This window comes from Ascidiella aspersa, chromosome 5 (genome assembly GCF_963924565.1).
Source record: "Ascidiella aspersa chromosome 5, kaAscAspe10.2, whole genome shotgun sequence".
Classification (NCBI taxonomy): domain Eukaryota; kingdom Metazoa; phylum Chordata; class Ascidiacea; order Phlebobranchia; family Ascidiidae; genus Ascidiella; species Ascidiella aspersa.
The window spans coordinates 24,439,051-24,453,367 of NC_139451.1; the positions used below are offsets into that span (position 1 = coordinate 24,439,051).

The following is a 14,317-nucleotide window of genomic DNA, read 5'->3' on the forward strand; positions in this document are numbered from 1 at the left end:
TTTCGGTTGGCTTTATAACGTTACGCAATGGCGCTGAAACATTTAGTCTGCGATAAGTTTGAAACGTTCAGCTACGCTCGGATTATTGTAACACGTTTACCTACGATTTAAAAGCGATCTGCTTTTTTGCAAACTGCACAGCATGGTGCATATGATGCATTTCTTTGTCGACGATCAACGTTCCGATAAACAACGTAAGTTTAAGTTTAAAATAAAAACTTATATCGCAAGTATGATTTAAGCATTTTACAGACGTAATTTCGCAGTTTTTCCTGATTGAAATTAGTGGACGAGCGAAATGTGCTTTTTTATTAGGATGTTAAAGTTTACGGTTAGAATTTTATAAAGTGTTGTATGTAAGGTTGATGGCCTTAAGGTTTTACGTATACCAAGCAGCGACGTAATATATCCAGCTCAGCCGTCTTTGACACGATAATATGTATTAAGCACAGGCGCCCAGCAAACTTGCAAGTTCATGTTTTACTTAACTTTTAAAAAAGTTGATTAAAGTTAACAAATTTGGCACTGGTCTAGAATCCTAGCACAGCGTTAAAACAACAATTATTACACAAATGCATATTATTGGTGTCGGTTAGTGTTTGTGTGAGGGTAAGTCAAGTTTTATTATTTAATAATATTGCTTAACCTACCCAAACCCAAACAGTAACCCACACCCTAACCCAAATAATGTTCGTTGTGGTAGGATTCTAAACCAGCACTACAAATTTAAATGTGTTTTCACATGGTGGCTGGTAAGATTACTATGGCCAGCTCACGTATTGCCCTACGAGTCAGCAGTCAAACGCTGCACCGCTAATTGTTTTAACAATGCAACAATGTCACGTGTAACTTTAAACAGAAGTGCGTCGTTAGCACTCGGACCGCCCACGCGGGCTTTTTATTAGCAATTGATGGCGCGCGCCGATCTCGTGGTTCGGAGTGCAACCGAGCCTCAATAAGTATAAATCAACACGCCAGTCGTATAATTGCGGGACAATATACAGACTACTGTGTGTTGTACTTGCCTTAGCAGACCAGCGAAGACGGGCAGGCTTAAGACTGTTACGTAAGCAGCTGTGGAGGCCGTTGTTGGGTTTTTAATCGATACGCTTGACTCATGTCGTTTGATTTTAATTAATCGGCCAGCGACGTCTTTGATGTAGCTGTTCCGCGCTTGCGATTTTTTTAAATAGTTGTCGCATTCAAGTATTTTGTATTTTGTGAAAGTTAGAAATTACCGGAAAATACCCAGTTATCCGAATTAATTCTCACTGCTTGTTTGACGTGGTACTAACTGTGGTTTTCCTTAAATACGGTTACAGTTTATTTGTGTCTCTTGTCAGAATAAAAAAGCGGGAAACTACTTCTATCGAAATTCGGCAACACTATCTGTATTCCGGGCTTAAAACTAAATATCAAACTTTCTTTATACGTTTCCGTTTCCGTTTTGCCTGACATTGGCGATGATTGCAAATCTTTTATTTTTGTCTTACAGGCCGCGAAACCACGCCACAGGTTCAGATCGACCAGTTTATCCAGGAGCTTTCGGGCGAACGGCATGACGCCGAGGCTCCGCTCTTTTCCATGACCAGCAACGAAGACACCTGCTCGACCCTGATGCAGCCCGAGATTCCACCGACCAACTGCAACGGCGACTTTGCCTTCCCCAGCACAACCGTACAAGAACCAGTCGCGAACGGCGGCGACGTTCAGACCCTGCTCTTCGGCCCGCCAATCTTGCAGCGCCAGTACTCCATTTCAACAGTCCTGGAAATGATAGAGGACCACACGATTTCGGATCGCACGCGCGAAAACCAGAACACTCCAAGCCCTGCCGTAAATATACCCGAATCCCAGAATCGCTACAGCAACTTCAGAGCCCTTCCCGCCGACTGCAAAGCTTCCTACGCTCAGCCGTCCTCCGACCGCTACGGTAATTCCCCGGCGCGCAGCGGGGTCTCCTGCAGCCCGCTGCCCCCGACCCCCTTCGCCAACTACCAGGACCTTTCCGACACCCCCAACTCATCACAGTTCGACCTCAATGAAGCCCCAAATGCCATCCTGGGTAAGTGTTTTTTTGCATATTAAAAAATTCGCTTTCAAATTATTTTTTGTTTTGATAAATTAATGCTAAATGTTATTTTCTGGTTGACTTGTGAGACGTTTTAAACAGGTCCATTTCGTAGAATTATGTCACATTTTATCCTCACTAGTCCTTTTTACCGCTTGTAAAATTGATTAGTCATTTACACCTTTGCCGGACAACGAACGACATCATAACTCAAAGGTTTCGATAAAACCGCCGCCGATTTCGATAAACCGCCGTTCCACCATATACAAAACAATTCAAACGAAAAAAATAAAAATTGGCCTGAAAAATCACGCCGCCATTTTGATTTTCGTGCCGCCTTTTACGATCTCCTGCAGCAGCAGCAGTTGGCAAAAAGTACGCCCACTCACAAAGGAACACGTGACGCTGATCAGAGCGACTGGCCTGCCTCGGCACGCCTACGCATTTGGCGCGCGCCCGTACTGTGCTGCTTCTGATAGCGGCAGGTGACATGTACAGTCGACTAATTGTTTCTCACGGGTTCGCCTGATCGTCGGCCCGCGCTTATTTACATTCGCCCTAACTCCCCGAAAACGGCCCTAGTCGGATCACGTTACGCGGGCCCGGGCCGCGGGCCGCTTTAAAATGGCCCAGACTGCCTTTTAAGCACGGATTTTTGCCCCGTTTGGCAAGTTTTTGTGGCCGCTTAGTGGCCACACTTTTTTCAGCACTGATTTGGCGAAAGCGGGTTGCAACAAAAAAACAAAAAAGCTGGAAACAGTCGCTTTTAAAGTGGCCCCGCAAAAACGACCATGTAATCGGGTTTAAAGCTCGCTTTTCGCGCCCGACGCTGCTTGCCCGGGCACGCCCTTGAGATTAGGCGCGTCCGGTTGTGAGTTGCATCATCACTCGTTATTGTTCCATAGGCCGATCGATTATTTTAGAGTAATCGCGCGGAAAGCGAAACACTTCAAAGAAACGCAATAACACGTGCCAAGCCAACGACGGCGGCCAAGTCCCTTTCATCTCTAATCGAATAACTGTTTACCCATTAGGAGCACGAACGTTTGTTTTGAACTTAAAAATAGCAAAGGTTATTTAAACGCTTCTTTTGTATTTTACAGAGGTCGACACGACGATTTTCGAAACAACGTGCACAGGAATCCAGGAGACAAGCCATACGCCGCCGCCTCCGTTCACATTCAACAGTAACAACAACCTCCAACAAAAACAGCACTGCGATTCTCCGGTATTCGGTTCGGCACCGCTCCAGTACGTCGAATTATCCCGTCACCAGGAACCAGCACAATCCGACAACCACCACCGACTGCTCACGAACGCAAGCTCGTGCCCGAACTTCGAGCCGATCAGCTCGCCGGAGACTGTTTTCGACATGGACCTGGACTCGAGTCCGGGCGTGTCGCGGCGCACCGTGTCCTGCTCGTCGTACAGCCCCTACAGTCCGATCTCGTTGGAGCTGGAGGAGATCGCCAGCATCCCGGAGGAGGAGTTCAACAAGCTGGACCGCACCGATCAGCGTCGCATCCGAAACAACATCGCATGTCGCCACTCGCGCATGAGACGCAAGCAGAAGAAGATTGAGAATGAGCGGAAGGCTGTTGGCCTCGAAAACGAGAATATCGAGCTGCGCAAACAGATCAGGCGTCTCGAGCTCGAGTGCAGCCGCACCAAGGCCACGCTGCTGCGTCGTATGAGCGAAACGTAGCTCTGCTCCAGCGCGAGAAAAACTCTTTTCGGCATCTGCTGCTGTGCGAGAAACTGAGACAGTTTTGCCTGCGTCCATGTACAAAGGACAAGTGCTGTAATTTTTCTTCCATCGCTATTAAGACCTAGAACCTGTTCTTCGGCATAGATGAGCAGTGTTCGCATGAAAGCACATATTTGCTTTTCCTGTTGTTTTCTATTTAAAACAAACGAATGACTTATTTTGTAAATCGCAGTAATCCTTTAACTTAACGAACACGCTGTTCTGAATTCATATTCATCTGTACAGATGCTCTATTTTCCCTATTTAAAATTTTCCCGCCTTTGATACTGTTTTTTGCTGTTTTGTTCTTTTTTTCATTCTTTCTTTTGTTTTGTTCCTGTTTGTTTTATGTCGGTATCAATCATTGTGAGTCCTGAGAACGAATTGGTAAGCGTAACAATCTCTATTCCACTGCGGCCTATCCAACTCCAATCCAAAAATTAAGCCTATTAATTTTGTCGCAAACCTATAAAGTTGCGACCGACGAAATTCCATCCATCGATTTCAATCTATTTATATTTATACCTAGAAAATGCGGAAAAATGAAGAAGGAGGGTTGTTTAGCGGATTTCGTAGTATTTTGTTGTCTTTCAGTTCCTTGAGGTGCCATATTGTGAATGTCGGGTGGTGGTGTTCTTGCCAAACTATATTCCTGTGATCGTTTTGTGTATGAATGAGAAACTTGCGCCAGTTTCCTCTGTAATTTTGGCCATTGCCTTGCAAGTTCCCTGTTTAATGTTTTTGTTTCTTTTTTGTTTTGTTTCTTTTTCGTGGTCTGTCAGCTGCTTGCAAAGGTTTGAATCTGGAGTGCCTTTTACCGATCACTGATTTAGAACGCTGGCGTTTCGATATCCCTGTGTCTGCTTGCTCTGCTACGGTCGTGCTGGCTGCGGCCGCTGGTTAGAGGGAAATTGTTTGTTTGTTTGTTTCTGTGTTTTTTGTATGTGTTTCTCCAAACGACGTGAGGCTGACACTTCCACTTCTTTTTCCTTTTCTTTTTCTTGTACTTATTTTTGTGAAAAAATAAACATATAAAAACTCAAAACTTTATGTGCGAATTTTGATGTGTAAATTAAAAACAACAGGTTAGATGTCTGTAGGAAGGCATAAAGTTAACGAATGATAAGATAATAAAGATTATTGAGATGCCTCTTAAAGACAATTTGCGTATTAACAAACATTACTAAAATAAATTGATACAAGTTGGTAAATTTGCCAAAATACTTTGTTTATTGCGACGACAAACAGAAATTTGTTTTCTCTGCTTGTCTTGTATTGTATTATAGGTAAGCTCTCACGTGAAAGTTATAGGAGGGTGATTATAGTCAGCAGAAACTCAAACTATGAAATTGAGTTTGGCACAAAACTGTGAAATCATAAATGTTGTACTCCACGTTTTATAAATAGCCTTTGAGACAGGGATGTCCAACAGGCGGCACGCGTGCCACATTTGGTAAAAAAAAATAATAAAAAATGAAAAAAATAAAATAAAAAATGGTACGCAAGCCCTTCCCAAAAAATACTAAGTTTGTTATACAGCCAATTGCCATTATTTGTTCACGATATAAAACAATCGCGGCACTCACGACAACCAACAATTACTTTTGATATAATAACATTATACTGTGTGGCATTCACTATAGCATTCACATAATATTATATAGCTTGGTGTGAACAAACAAAAGTCAGCTCAACGAGAGACACTTTGATGTAGTGATGCGCATTTCTACTAGACAGTTTTTTTTTCAAGTTTAAATAAACGTTCTTATTTTTGGTAAAAAAGCGCTTTTATGATTAAAAAGAATTGGTTCGGTTACGAAACTTTGGCACGGGAAGAAGTTATAAGATAAAAATTGGCACGCCGGCATGGTTGAATTGGATACCCCTGCTTTAAGACAATTGAGAAGAAACGCTTGTGGATGATTTCCATGTAAAACAACAGGCATTGTAACATGACTGTACACTAAGATATTCTCACTGGAATACAGTTTTGCAGCATACAGGCGAATTCAAAATGGACGACGGGACCATCAGAGCAGATTGCAGGAGCGATAAGGCAGCTCGGCCTTAAAAGTACGTAATTACACATAATTTGCAGCACGCAGCGTCGGACGGTTAATAAGCGGGGCCAGTTGTGTCACCAACACGTCGCAACCCCGCTATTATTTGCCCATGTGTGTGTGTGTGTATTATTTGCTTCTTGTCGAATAGAGGGCACCTGTTGACCCGCCGCGAAAACATTAACGCCCGGCAAACAATGGAGACCCCGTGATGAGAAGCTCTGAGACCGAGCTGTTTTCGGCTTAAGCGCCTAATAAACCGACAAACTTATATCGCTTCTGTTGTCGGAACTTGCTTGACTGCTATTGATTGGCAGCGTGCTGACGATTGGTTATTGTTGTGAACAAGTTATTTTGAAATGAGTTGGGTCCAAGTCATGTCATTCGCAAAAAAACTTAAGTCCAAGTCTTTTTCAATACATAACAAGTCAAGTCCCAGTCCAACTCATAATTGGAGCCCAACTTCACGTCAAGTCCTTGTCATAAAAATAAAACTTAAACTATTACAACTGGTAAACTCGCCCGATTATGAGCAATAATTGAAGTAAAAAACATAAACGCAACTTAGTATCCAAATTGTTTTATGTGCAAAAATCAAATCCAATTTAATAAATAAATGCCTAATAAAAACATATATTTTAACCCACGTCATTTGTCCAAATGACTTAAATCAAGTCAAGTAATTTGAAATCAGTGACTTAAGTGCACTTAAATCAAGTCATTGACTTAATTACAACACTTCAATTGGTAAGAAACACGAAAAAGTTTAGTACAGCAATATTTTCCAAACTTTTTGGTTCCCGGGACGTTGCGAGCTTTTGTTAATTGCAGTCATTTAAGCACAGCAGCGTTTCTGTTTGCTTTAGACTTATGCCCTTACTGCCATATGAAGCCATTTGGCACATATTGCGTAACAATTAAACACGAAACACGCTTTGGGGATTGAAACATATCTGGCCAGTAATGTTTTACACTGTTTGTTTTTTGTGATAAGTTAGCATGCCGAGAAAGTTACTCCTTGAACTTCATTCCCACTAACATTTGTTTTGGCGAACAATAAATGGATAATCTTCATTTAAGGAAAAAAAGGTCAATCACCAAACCGCCAGCATAAAATCGCCTCTCGTAAACCACTTTTTCACCAAAGTCAAGCTCAAGCATCAAGGGCGCGAGGGTTGGTGTTCTTTTACGCTTTAAGCTGCATTCAACAAAGGATTGAGACAAAGCACCTCGCTAAGTTGCAGCAAATGGTGCAAAGCTGCCAAAATAATCGCCCGGCGGGGTTTCACAATCAGCAGCCCTCCCCCCTATCTGGGTCGCGCAGGTTAAGTGTATTTCTGGACTCGAGTTACCGTTCGCCTTATCGCTCTGTCGAAGAACCGTAGCGCGGCAATAGAACCAGAAACCGTTTAGCTGTAAACAAACCGAGGGCGGCGGGGACAATGCGATATAAGTCCACGGCACTCGACTGAAATAGAAACGAGGCTACTTGTGCGCGAACCCGCCTCTGTAACGACTGTGACTCATCCCCAGCCGACAGAACCCTTTCATTGTGTGGCGAAGGTGAATTAAATCGGGAGAATATGGTTGGAAGCTTTCGGCCCGCTGGATGTCTAGACTTTTTGCAGCTTTAGACAAAAACTGGGGAAATTCGGCAATCTTGCAAAAAAATCTGCTGGAAACTCGGCAATTCTGCAAAGTTTGTATAAATAATATTTTTTTAGGTTTTCATTACTTCATGTTTTATTTCTATATATGTTGGCTTCGAACTCATTTGCTTATTTCCGTCGTATTTATCTAAAAGCAAGGGTGGGCAACCTTTTAAACTTGTCGCGGCTGAAAACCAACCTCGGAAAAGTCTCTGTGGGCCGTCATAAATTTTAATTGACAATTATGCATTCAGATACAATGAGTTGGCGAAACTTCCGTTGTCGATAGTTCCCAGGGTAGACATTACGCTTTAGGGCTGAAAATTTGTTGCATTTACCTATAGTAGAAATAGCCAAGCAACATCAGGAATAGCCTCTTACCCATTTAGTAAAGGAGGTGGTGGGTCGGATGATATTCATTGGCGGCCCGGATTTGAACCGCGGGCCGTAGGTTGCCCGACCCTGATTTAAAGAAATCAAAACGCGATGTCGAAACAATGTAGCGTTTCAAATTGTTACATTATGTCATGTGTTGATGCAGTGTGTGCCAACATATAATTATAAACAAATTCAATTTCAAAACATAAACAACAGCATACAATCACTCGTCTTAGGTTTTGGTGCTTTATAAAAGTGCAGCAAAATATAGAACTTAATGCGTTATTATATTCTCGTTAAACTAATCTGCCGTGCGTCCGAAAAATTACCTTTTCCTTGTGCTCCTAAGTAAAGATCTATGGCGATTTAAAACTCGTCAGGGCTTCTATGTAAACACGGCCGCAACAAATTTCGTAGTTAATCCGATGATTACACGACGCAAGTTGTCGCCGCCGTGTTTATTTGTACAAGTTCGTTTTACATAGAGTTCGACGAACGTTCGAGAAAGCGCTTTCAGCGGGCCCGGATAATTTTAGGGCGTTATCGACGGTGTCAAGTTCGCATGATTTGCAACTTGCAAAACTATACACGCTTGCGGCAGATTTGGCCAAATCCTTGCGATAATAAACAAAGGGGTTTTCCGACAAGGAAATGCAACGCCACCACGTAGAAAGGGGAAAAGTGCCTTAAGCCAGTTAACGCAGTAAAAACTAAATCAGTCTTTTTTAGTGATATTAGTCACTAGGTCCAAAAAACACACACACAATATTTGGGCGAAAAAGGTGGACCCGACGATTTCGGTGCTTATCTGTGTAATCTGTCATAGAGGACGAAATCTAACTCTATGAACAACACATATGGAAAAATATCATTTTATTTTTGTATTCTACTCGAACACAAAAAGTTTTATCTAGATTAGACAGTAGCCAATAGAGCAAAAATCAGATTCATAAAGATCCTCAAATACCCATATAGCAAACAAATAGAAGCTGCACCCTTGTTGGGAACCACTGCCTTAACACAACGCTAATAAGGCCAAAGTCGCATAAGGTTAAAAAAATAATATATAACAAATTAATAACGCAAAATGTCAAAAAGGCTCGGTTTTAACAGGTGTCCGGGCGACGGGCGGGTTTATAGCGGCCATAAACGCGAGACTATTATGTCTCGGCAAAATCGAGAAAAGGGATTAAGTCTTCGGGTTTCACTCGGGCCGTAGGACGGGAATCCTATGGCGTTTTATCTCGATCGGATAATCATCTGTATATTGTCCCGTCGCGACGGGGCAATTGGCTTGCGCAGATATCGCGAACTTAAAATGTTAGGGTGGCGACGTGTCGCACACTTGTAGATAAGTTTTAAGCGGCACCCGTTCAGGTGACCTTGGAGATGTATAAGAATAACCAAAAAAGGGAGTCGTTTCGACCTTGGCTCAGACCTGACAAGGCGTACAACATATTTTCGCTGCTTAGTTTTGTTATACCTTCACTACAAAAATACTACTGTAAATGCGTATAATAATCTATATCAGCTAATTCGATCTTTGGCTATTTAAGGATCGTAGCTTGTACGAAACACTGGGAAGGTAAGATTTTTGCCTTCGTACAACCTAAGTAAGCGTACAACCGTTTCCAATGTTTAACGTTTTTTTTTAACTTCACTATACAAATATGTTAACAGTAGGTTTTTGCATCCATGGTAAATATAAAAAATAATAATCCGAACACTCCTTTGCGCAAGTAACAATTTTAGCGTCGGTTGTGTTGTACCATGCGGTTGATGTGAACTCCCTAAGTGTTCAAAACTAAATCTATCGCTTCGGCGATATGCAAATGAGAGTCGGGCGCCGCGTTCAGGGCGTAGTCTTTATGTTGCTTGCGGAGCCGAGTAATGGTGTATTGCTTTAAAACGCGCATGGTAAAGCTGAATGTTGCCCTTCAAATTTCAAACAAGGGTTGGCGCCACAATTCATTACAAAGCCGCCTCGTCGATAAAGCGTATAGACGGTACAAGCGCGCCCTGTGAAAGCTTTTCTCCTTTTAGCTCGTGTTTCCAAAGGCTTCCAAATAAGGATGTTGGATACACCTGTTTATGGCGATGCGTCAGTCCAATTAAGCTAACACTACTATTTGGCAACATGGCACTTTAAATGTGGCAAAACTGACGTGATGCGACAGATTGCGAAGCAAATCACCCAAATATCGCAAAATATTGGCTTAGAAGTAAAACAAGAAAAATTCAACTTTAATTCCTATCACTATATTCCTAAATGTATGGTATTTGGAAGCTTTAAAATGTCGAATTAGCTGTCAATTCGAAAGGTTTGAAACTGCTTGGGCCTCTACTGCGAAACGTGCATAGACAAACTTTTCGATCCCTGTTAATAACCCGAATTAGCTGTATTACAATTAAAAAATCTCACAAACATAAAAAAAAATGATAAGAATGTTTGCAAAAGAAAACTTCGCGTTAATAGTAAAGAGTAATTATTGTATGGACTAGCGTTTTTACGCATTATAATCTCCTTTCTCACTCAAGCAATAACAACGATTCGCCATCCCTGATATGTTATGTGCCAGGGGTGACCAACACTCTTTAACCAGTTTTATGCAGCTCTTATGTTTGAGTTGCCACATTTTGAAAAACTAAAAATCGCTAAATGTAGACAAACGTTGCCTTACATTTAAAAGCAATCCGCCAATTTCCTGGATCCCCGGTTTAGAAAGCACTGGTTTACGGCATAAACCATCGCAAAGCGGCCGCGTAGGCGCCAGCATGTACCTTTGTGAGAATATCCATTGCCACCCTCATATTTGCCGAGCGGCGGTCGGTCGCGTGTAAGTTTGGAGTCGCTCTTTGGCACACTCCCTCCTGTTTTCGCGACGGCGCCAATTCAAAGGTCGTCATCGCGCAGTGACGTCACGAATTGTTGTTCGGCCTTCGAAAAGGCCCTCTTTCTCTTTGTTTCCCGCTTGTCGCGTGCGCCGGCCTAGTTTGGGGCGAAGGCGCGCTCGCCCCAAATCGCTACCTTTGGTAAAGAGTCTTGCGGTTGCGCTGCAAGTCTGTTTTCCTTAATATTGTTCTACGGCGCACCACTGCTAAATTCGATTTCAAAACATTAAGGTCTTTAACTCCATGCGATAATATTTTCCATTCATTTTTGTCTGATTGTTTTAGAGCGATAGACGCTTGCGCTTCACTTTATAAAATTCCTTACCTTAAACCAGTAATTTTCAAGTGTGCCTTGGTACATTTTGTAAATCAAAAAAAAAACTATTCGTGTTACATAAAGGCATTCGAGCAATCACAAGTGGACACCTACTTTCAATACGATAACCGGAAACGGTATTATTTGGAAGTTGTTAGGTGTTGTGATGTGTTAACGCGATTTTTTTATATGATTAGTGCGCTGCGAGATAAAATTATGCACCGGAAAATCACACGTTAAACCCCATCGCCGAAGAGTTCCGCTTACGACACGTGGATGATAAGTTGTACGAACTACCCTACTATCGCAACCCTTACAAAGCATATATATATTTCCCGAACGCCGAATTAAGAGAGTGGAGCCCCTCGTTTACTTAACAACCCGCTACATCGGAGTAGCGCTTCCAAACAAAAAGCCAAACACGGCCTTGGCGACGGTTCGAACAATAGATCGCTCGTGACTGGAAATTGCCGCTTTCGCTCTAAGCCTCCAGATCTAATTTCCCCTTTACGCCAATCACTGCCCAACGAAACGGAACACTTCTATGGCCGCTATTAAATTGGCCGACATTGTGCCGTTATGGGGAAATTGCCGATTCGAGACAGGCTGGATATTAGATTTTTGCTCTTTTACAAAGGTCAAATCGCTTTTTGGACTTGAACTTATATATAACGTAAAACGAGGTATTTTTTGTGTACTTAAAGCAGTGTTGTAAACAAGTCATTTGAAATGACTTAATTCCAGGTCAAGTCATTTGTAAATAACTAAAGTCGAAGTCAAGTCTTTTTGAATAAATATAATTAGAGAAAGTCAATTTCAAACCAAGTCCTTGCCATAAAACTTTACCTTAACATATTAAAATTGGGTAAATTGTCCGATTGTGAGCAATGCATCAAGTTAAAAAAACAAAAACGCAATATATAACAAACAAATTGTTGTGCAAAAACTTGGATGAACAGCCAAATTTTACAATAAAATGCTTATTGAAAACATTTTATTTCAACCCAAGTCATTTGTCTAAAAGACATAAGTCAAGTCAAGTCATTTGAAAACAGTCACCTAAGTGCACTTAAGTCAAATCATTAACTTAAGCCATTACAACACTTACTTTACGTCTAGAAAAAGTTTGTGGTCGCTGTTTCGATTTTACATTCTATTTGAGTGAAAGTTAAACGAACCCGAACGACGCTTTACTGTCTTGCGAACTACCAATGTAGCAGTACAATGCCAACAGGTTGTACGGTGGTGACATTGGATTAAACATTATTATCAGTGCGGAATAGTATAGACTCGCTATTGACACAGCTTGCGGCGTTACATATGTTCAAATAAAATTCGCGCAATACAGAATTAGCGCTCTTCCAGCTAAACAAATCCGACGTCGGCAACCTGAGAACCGCAGTGTTGTTAGATACCAGCTCGTGGCCCCGTGATATGATCTCCTTGTAATCATATGGATAGTTTTACAATTTTTATTTTTACACAAATCTTCCGAAATTTCAGTTAAATGTTCCTTTCCAATAAGAACTTTGGTAAAATTGTCTACCAACATATAACAATATCATCTTTAATTAAATATTCTTACGTTTTTAAACTGGGGGCCATGTACCCATGGGGTCAGTGAGAAAGTTTCAAGTGGTCTACACAACTTTTCACCTTTATGGACTGAAATTTATATAGGCCAAAAAAAACCTTTCTCATTGAATTGTAAAATAATAAAACGTTCGCCAGCCTTTCTAAATAGTTTCTGTTAGAGATGATTTGAAATTTAAACTAATGATTGTACAGTGCTGTTATAATTTTCCGCGTTAAAAAAATTGATGGTGTTCTTCCAATATGGAAAAAAGAACAAAAGGGTCCACAACACCACATTATTAGAACCACTGGTTAATGATACGAAGTGTCGGATTGAATATACTTTTTAGTAAAATAATGGGTTCCTCTAATATTGAAAAAAAATAACGAAAGGGTCCACCACACAATAATATGACAACTACTGGTTAAAATTACGTGTCGAGTTGAAATATACTTTTGGTCAACTAACGGCGCGCCAAACAGATTCGCTTTGTCCACTTTAACGTTCGATTCCAGTAAATGTCAAATATTATAGCGCGCGTTAATTCCCTTGTAAATCTTTAACAGAAGCCGTTTCGGGCGACGGCCGTGACGCCGCAGATAATAGACGCCTCTTGTGACGCCGAGCGCGAGTCATTGTTTGCGCAGGTTGGCTCGCTTCTTGACGCAATAATGAAGCGCACGCGCGTCTCTGGATGTACAGTACGCAGTCGCAGATGCTGCGGGGCTGGGCAGCTCTACGTGACTCATAGTTGGTTGCCCGCGCCAAGAAAACGCCCCTTTAACGCCAGTTGTGAACACCGATTTTCGCGAAGACCGTTTTTCCTTAGGTTGATTGAGTTTTTAGCTATTATTTGCTAATAACTTCTGTATTGTTTAAATCAATACAACATTCTTTTACAAAGTCGGTTTAAAATATTTTTTTTATTTTTAGTTATTTAAAAAAGACTATTTTTTGTGAAAACGATGACTGATTTTTGCGAAATCTGATTTTAGCACACTCAATAATGGAACATATAGAAAGTTACGTTTTATTAACGGATGATTTCTTTCAATTGTTTGTCAACACGCTTATGAAATTTGGATTTTTATTTTTTTAGGAAAAGCACAAAATGACTTTTCGGAGCGACAGTGGTAAGAAAAAGAAAAAATCTTTCTTTCTATTTTTTACCCAAATTTATTCCTGAAGATTCTCAATCCGTTCTACTTGCGATTTTAAATATATGCTAACAAATTATTTTAAAGTGCGAAAGACGTTCATAAAATTAAAGAAAGGTCCTTTTTTTGCAGAGCCGGTGGGTAAAAGGGCAAAAAACACACAGGCGAGGTTAAAAAAAGTTTGGTGCTCTTCGAATTGGCCACGAGACGTGACTCATGTTATGTAAGTACTCTTCAGTCGCACAAGTGCGCATATCACACAGGGAGAGAGAGTTGATTAACAGCTGCCAATTTAATTTTTTTAGCGATACAGTGTCTATTTGCAGCTGCACATGCAAGCACAGTCCCCATGCGGCAATGCAATAAGACCAGTTGGTACAGTAGCCTACTGTACGTGCCTTATCATGTGATAGACTCTCAAAGGGACACTTCGATGTATTACAAACTCCGTCGGTTGAAGTCAAATGTCAA

The 14,317-nt window shown here is 41.3% G+C and overlaps 1 protein-coding gene across 1 annotated transcript; it reads left to right on the plus strand.

Annotated features, from left to right (window-relative positions):
* Positions 1-55: 55 nt before the first annotated feature.
* LOC146145545 (uncharacterized) lies at positions 56-4,857 on the plus strand. The gene is made up of 3 exons (XM_083389581.1): positions 56-194; positions 1,496-2,065; positions 3,175-4,857. Exons 1-3 carry the CDS (start codon positions 143-145, stop codon positions 3,774-3,776), a joined length of 1,224 nt encoding a protein of 407 aa, XP_083245707.1. The 5' UTR covers positions 56-142; the 3' UTR covers positions 3,777-4,857.
* The last annotated feature ends 9,460 nt before the right edge of the window (positions 4,858-14,317 follow it).

What these genes read in the sequence shown, in the direction of transcription:
- LOC146145545 (XM_083389581.1), top strand. Translation starts at nt 143, where the DNA reads ATGGTGCATATGATGCATTTCTTTGTCGACGATCAACGTTCCGATAAA. An exon ending in TCAACGTTCCGATAAACAAC is followed by an intron (nt 195 to 1,495) that starts GTAAGTTTAAGT and finishes TTTGTCTTACAG; the next exon opens with GCCGCGAAACCACGCCACAG. An exon ending in AGCCCCAAATGCCATCCTGG is followed by an intron (nt 2,066 to 3,174) that starts GTAAGTGTTTTT and finishes TGTATTTTACAG; the next exon opens with AGGTCGACACGACGATTTTC.